Below are 5,076 nucleotides of genomic sequence, written 5' to 3'. Positions count from 1 at the left end.
CAGGAAGTGGACTGAGCCCAGCACACCTGTTTAAAATGCAGCCATGACACCTCGGTGCTTCAGACATGAAATAAAATCAGTCAGGCTCGATGATTCCCTCTGAGGCTCCTCTAATGTCGCCTCCAGCTCCGTGAAGACGGGACAGACGCAGACGAAGTGTTTCCTGTTTGTAAGATTTGTTTTAAAAAAGACAAACAGCAGAAGAAATTCAGATTATTGATCCAGATTTATTTAAAACACCTGAAGCAGATCGACTCGCTCTTTAACTCTTTGAAGTCGTTTTGTCAGGCGATGAATAAAAACAGTTAAATCATCAAAGATTAAAGATGACATCACCACATGGAGGCTGTAAGAAAACTCACCTGTTCTACAGAACCTGAGGAGGTCAGGTCCAGGTTCTCAGGTAATGGACCGGGACTTGTCGGCTCCCGGCTCCTGATTGGACGTCTTATCTTAACGAGCTCCTGCAGTTTGACAGAAGTTCATTTACTCTATCAGTACGAAGGAAATCAGTCATTTCCATAAATTAGGTTAAACAGAAGGGAAAGTGTTTGGTTCTGAAACAGGTTCTAATGGACTTCAGAACATAATCAAAGTTTCAAACCTGAAACCTGGACTTYCTGTGCTTTATTAACATAAATTATAATTATTGTAGTTAGAGGGACGGAACAGAATATCAGCCAAATGTTAAAGTTTCCTTGTGCTAACTGAACATTAGCTTCAGCGTAAAACAGCTGAAGTTCTTTAAGGTCTGGATCAGAACCGAGGAGTTCTTTTCAGACTGGGTTATTCAGATTCAAGATGGCCGCCACAGTCAGCTCGTTACTTTTTATTTTTAACTATTGTTTTAATGATTTTTGTTTCACATTTATGTTTTGCTAAGTTGAGTTTTTGACAGTTTTAGCTACTATTTTACTTTTAGATGCAGTTTGTTGGCACCTGTTTTGATGATTTTTGTTTATGTTTTGCTAAACTTAGTTTTTGTCATTTTTTGCTTCCATCTTTTTTGAGATGCAGTTTTAGTTATTTTAATATCTGTTTAAATTTTACTTACCGTTATGTTGATTTTAGCTACTGTCTTGCTGATTTTTGTTTTAGCGTATGCATTGTATATTTAGTTTTGGCAATTTTAGCTATTGTTTTTGTGCTTTTAGTATTTGTTTTGTTGGTTAGTTTATGCCAATTATAGCTACTTCTTTTGGCATTTTAGTCACTTTTTTCTGATTTTAGCTGCTGTTTTGCTGATTTTAGCTTTAGCATGGTTTAAATATTTAGTTTTGACAGTTTTAGTAGTAACTAGCTGCAGTTTGTCTCATTGTAGCTTTAGCTACTGTTCTGCTGATTTTAATTCATGCCAATTATAGCTTCTTCTTTTGGCATTTTATTTAATGTTTTGCTGATTTTAGCTGCTGATTTGCTTTTCACAATTCAGTCTTAACTTCTTTATAAATTTTAGGCAGTCGTTCAGCTCTTCACAATTTCACAGTAAATAAAATTTCTTTGATTTTCTGACTTTTAATGGAATTTTTCTGCTTTGTGGGAAAAGTGAACTTAATTCAAAATAAAAGCGCAGCTCACAGAGAGCAGCTGAAGCAGTTTTGTTGTTGATTCGTGAACAGATTGTGTTTCTGAACTAATCAAACTGTAAAGACTTGTCGGAGCGTTAAAACCAAATGTAAGATGTTAAAATCATGTTTATAGTCAAGTTCAGATCCTGAGCATGAAAAAAACAAATCCCTAATTACAGGCGACCATCTGTTCCYGCTCCCACAAAAACACGCCTCAGCCCATAACCAGGTCCTTTACAGCCCTGAAGCTTCTGTTTGTGTTGCAGGGATCCACTACAGGAAGTCCTGCGCCTCCTCRGGAGCCTGCCTCATCGCCTCCTCGGGCTACCAGCAGTTCTGCACCGGGAAGCTGAACTCGGTCTGCATCACCTGCTGCAACACGCCGCTCTGTAACGGGCCCCGGCAGAAGAGACGACCGCCGCTGTCCTCCGCCGTCAGCCCGGACACGCCGCGGCTTCCTGTTGTTCCTCTCTTCCTGCTGCTGCTGGACTCCGTCTTCTGCTGACAGAACCTGGGACTGAGAGAGGACATGTCCTGTCTCAGAACCTCAGAGACCGAGGACATGTCCTCATCTGGAACTGTGTGAGCTGAGACATGAGCAGCTCTTTGCTTTTTGTTCCTCCAGAGTTACAAAAGAAACAGTGGGAACCAACATTTATCTCATCTAGACCCTAATCCCAGACCCTGATCTCATCTGACCCCAGACCCTGATCCCATCTGATCCCAGACCCTGATCCCATCTGATCCCAGACCCTGATCCCATCTGATCCCATCTGACCCCAGACCCTGATCCCAGATTTGTCGCTGGAGTTTCTGGGCGAGGTGAACAGAAAACAGTATTTACTGTGGTGGGCACAGCTAACCAAATTGCTAGCTCTGCTAACTTATTAGCCGCAAACGACAAAATAGCTTTGCTATTGTTAACTGCTAAACATTTTTASTGGAAAAACTAAACAGCCACACAAGTAAAAATTAGCAACAAAAAACAATTTAGCGAAAATCAATTGATTCCCTAACAGTTTTCAAAGTTAGCGAAAAAGTTAAACAGCTACACAAGTAAAAATTAGCGGGAAAAAACACTAGTTGATTCCTTAACAACTAACAAAGTTAGTGAAAAAGCTAATCCGCTAAAAAAAATTGTTCCACTTTTACCTTAAAGTTGGCAAAACACATTTAGCAGAAGCTAATTGGTTTGTTAATGGTTTACAAAGATTGTAACGAAGCTAACCTGCTACCACTATAAGCTGATTAGCAGATTTAAAGTTGTGATAATGCAGTTTATTTAGGAGAAGCGAATGGATTTACTAACAGTTTTCAAAGTTAGTGAAGAAACAATAAATTCGTTATGCTATTAGCTGCTAGCTGATTAGTGGAACCATGCCCCCACCACTGACAGTGAGCATATTCAAAAACAAACTCATCAGTTTTATTAATGCACATCATAAAACTAAGATCTTATGAAAACTTAATCATATTCACTAYTTGTACTTTAGATTTTAGTGTTAAAATAGTAATGTCATCAAAGCTTGGTTATAAATGAAATTAATAGAAACTGCCTGAAAAAACATTATAGGGTGCTAATGCTACCAGTGCTAATGCTACTAGTGCTAATGCTACTAGTGCTAATGCTACCATGGCTAATTTTTCATATCTCAGTTACAGATCATTAAAATGAAGTTTTTTATACTTACATCAACTATTACTGTTAAAAAAACTCTTACCATCTTCTAACAGATAAATATTAATTTTCATGTTTAATTTTCGTGTTTAAAAATGACATGATACAAACATTACATTTTCTAATAATCACAGAGAAAAAAAAGGCAGATTTACTCAACTCAGTTAACAATAAAACAAGTTGTAACTTCTAATATGTTTAAATAAATTTGCCCTGGGCAATCCGGGCTTTCTAACGATCCGCAAAACAGGAAGTGAAGCGTCTTTTTAGCTCGTCATAAAACAATAAAACACAAACACTGGCAAGAATGAGCATCAGAGCCTTCAGAAATATTGATACAACATAAAGTGACTGTTTGAGGCTTGATTTTTCTGTACATTTCTGCGTCACCCGCTCCGCTGCCCTAAAAAGGGGGGAATCGCCATGACAACCRCTGACTCAGCAGTTTCTGGGTCATTAGATCCTACATGAAGCAGGCTTTTGTTTCTTCTTTTTCCATCATAGCTCTTGTATATTTTCAGATAAGTAGACCTTTGACTTAAAGTAGAAGTAAATAAAACAGTAAAAGTCAAAATTTAAATTAAAAAATAAGAAAATAAAGAGAAACCAGGAGTTTTACCAAATATTCCGTTGTCCAAAAGCACAAATAAATTCAACAAACTGCTGAAGTTGCATTTATTTATTATTAAAGTTCATTATGAAATAAGGACAAACTTCTGAGTGACTGTGATTAGATGTTTTGTGCCGACAGACCGACATGAATAAAGCTGTTTGAGTCAATGTTCGGTGCATTTTGTTATATTTCTGTCTCTGAWGGAACATCTAGGATGGCTTTAAGAGTCCCGTCTGCCTCTTCGCTTTGACTGATGTTTGAAAACACGCCCGAGTCGCTCTGACTCGCCGTGAAAGTGGGCGGAGCCGTCTTGTTGCGGCGCAGCGACCGGAGCAGCAGCGGCTGCAGGGAGTGAGCGGACGAGGGGCGGGGCTGCTGCTGCAGGGCGCGTTTGTTGACGTGCTGGATGGTCAGGCGGCACCGCAGCACCTGGACGAACACCTGCCGGAACTGCCGCGAGGACAGGTTGTAGAGGAAGGGGTTGAGAACGGAGCTCAGGTAGAAGAAGACGTCGGCCACCAGGTGGAGCGTGGCGATTCTCCGCAGGTAGGACGGGGTCCAGTCGGACTTGGACACGGTGGCCATCATGAAACGAATGATCTGGTTGGGGAGCCAGCAGACCATCAAAGATCCAACGATGAGACCTGGAAACAGTCAGGAAAATTCAAATATACCTGAGATCAAATGTTCAGTTTTCTGTCTAATCCTCTCAGTAAATTCTGCAGTGTTAAATCAACACTTAAAAGAGTTTAATTTAACACTGAGTCCATTTGGTCCTTGTCTGAACTGGTGTCAATTTAACCTTTTTTCATAATGTTAAATTTTCAGAGTACAATTTAACTCTAAACTGTTAAAAATTAACAGTGACTAACACGGTACAGTGTTAATAAAACTTAACACTGACTAACACTGTGCAGTGTTAATAAAACTTAACACTGTACAGTGTTAATAAAACTTAACACTGTGCAGTGTTAATAAAACTTAACACTGTACAGTGTTAATAAAACTTAATACTGTACAGTGTTAATAAAACTTAACACTGACTAACACTGTAACATGTTAATAAAACTTAACACTGACTAACACGGTACAGTGTTAATAAAACTTAACACTGTACAGTGTTAATAAAACTTAACACTGTGCAGTGTTAATAAAACTTAACACTGTGCAGTGTTATTAAAACTTAATGCTGTACAGTGTTAATAAAACTTAACACT

At 38.9% G+C, this 5,076-nt stretch overlaps 2 protein-coding genes and 1 long non-coding RNA gene across 4 annotated transcripts in view; 1 reads left to right on the top strand and 2 right to left on the bottom strand.

Annotated features, from left to right (window-relative positions):
• The window catches only part of LOC106530572 (ly6/PLAUR domain-containing protein 1), a 15,986-nt gene extending 12,608 nt beyond the window's left edge, over positions 1 to 3,378 (top strand). For both annotated transcript variants that reach the window (XM_014026215.1, XM_014026216.1), the window contains exon 3: positions 1,835 to 3,378. In XM_014026215.1, coding sequence (XP_013881669.1) covers positions 1,835 to 2,073 — 239 coding nt within the window. In that variant the 3' untranslated portion in view covers positions 2,074 to 3,378. The remainder of the gene's footprint in view (positions 1 to 1,834) is intronic.
• On the bottom strand, positions 7 to 2,017 carry LOC106530575 (uncharacterized). Its single transcript, XR_001311807.1, has 3 exons — positions 1,938 to 2,017; positions 363 to 464; positions 7 to 163 (listed from the first exon to the last, which is right to left on the bottom strand). It is a non-coding gene; the product is annotated as an uncharacterized LOC106530575 (long non-coding RNA).
• A 528-nt stretch (positions 3,379 to 3,906) lies between the features above and the next one.
• gpr39 (G protein-coupled receptor 39) overlaps positions 3,907 to 5,076 on the bottom strand; it is a 17,847-nt gene continuing 16,677 nt past the window's right edge. Inside the window, exon 2 of the mRNA XM_014026204.1 lies at positions 3,907 to 4,503. Coding sequence (XP_013881658.1) covers positions 4,043 to 4,503 — 461 coding nt within the window. The 3' untranslated portion in view covers positions 3,907 to 4,042. The remainder of the gene's footprint in view (positions 4,504 to 5,076) is intronic.

This window comes from Austrofundulus limnaeus, unplaced genomic scaffold, assembly GCF_001266775.1.
Source record: "Austrofundulus limnaeus strain Quisiro unplaced genomic scaffold, Austrofundulus_limnaeus-1.0 Scaffold533, whole genome shotgun sequence".
Classification (NCBI taxonomy): Eukaryota; Metazoa; Chordata; class Actinopteri; order Cyprinodontiformes; family Rivulidae; genus Austrofundulus; species Austrofundulus limnaeus.
Note: the sequence above shows the minus strand (reverse complement) of the source record. Positions and strands in the feature narration are given on the sequence as shown.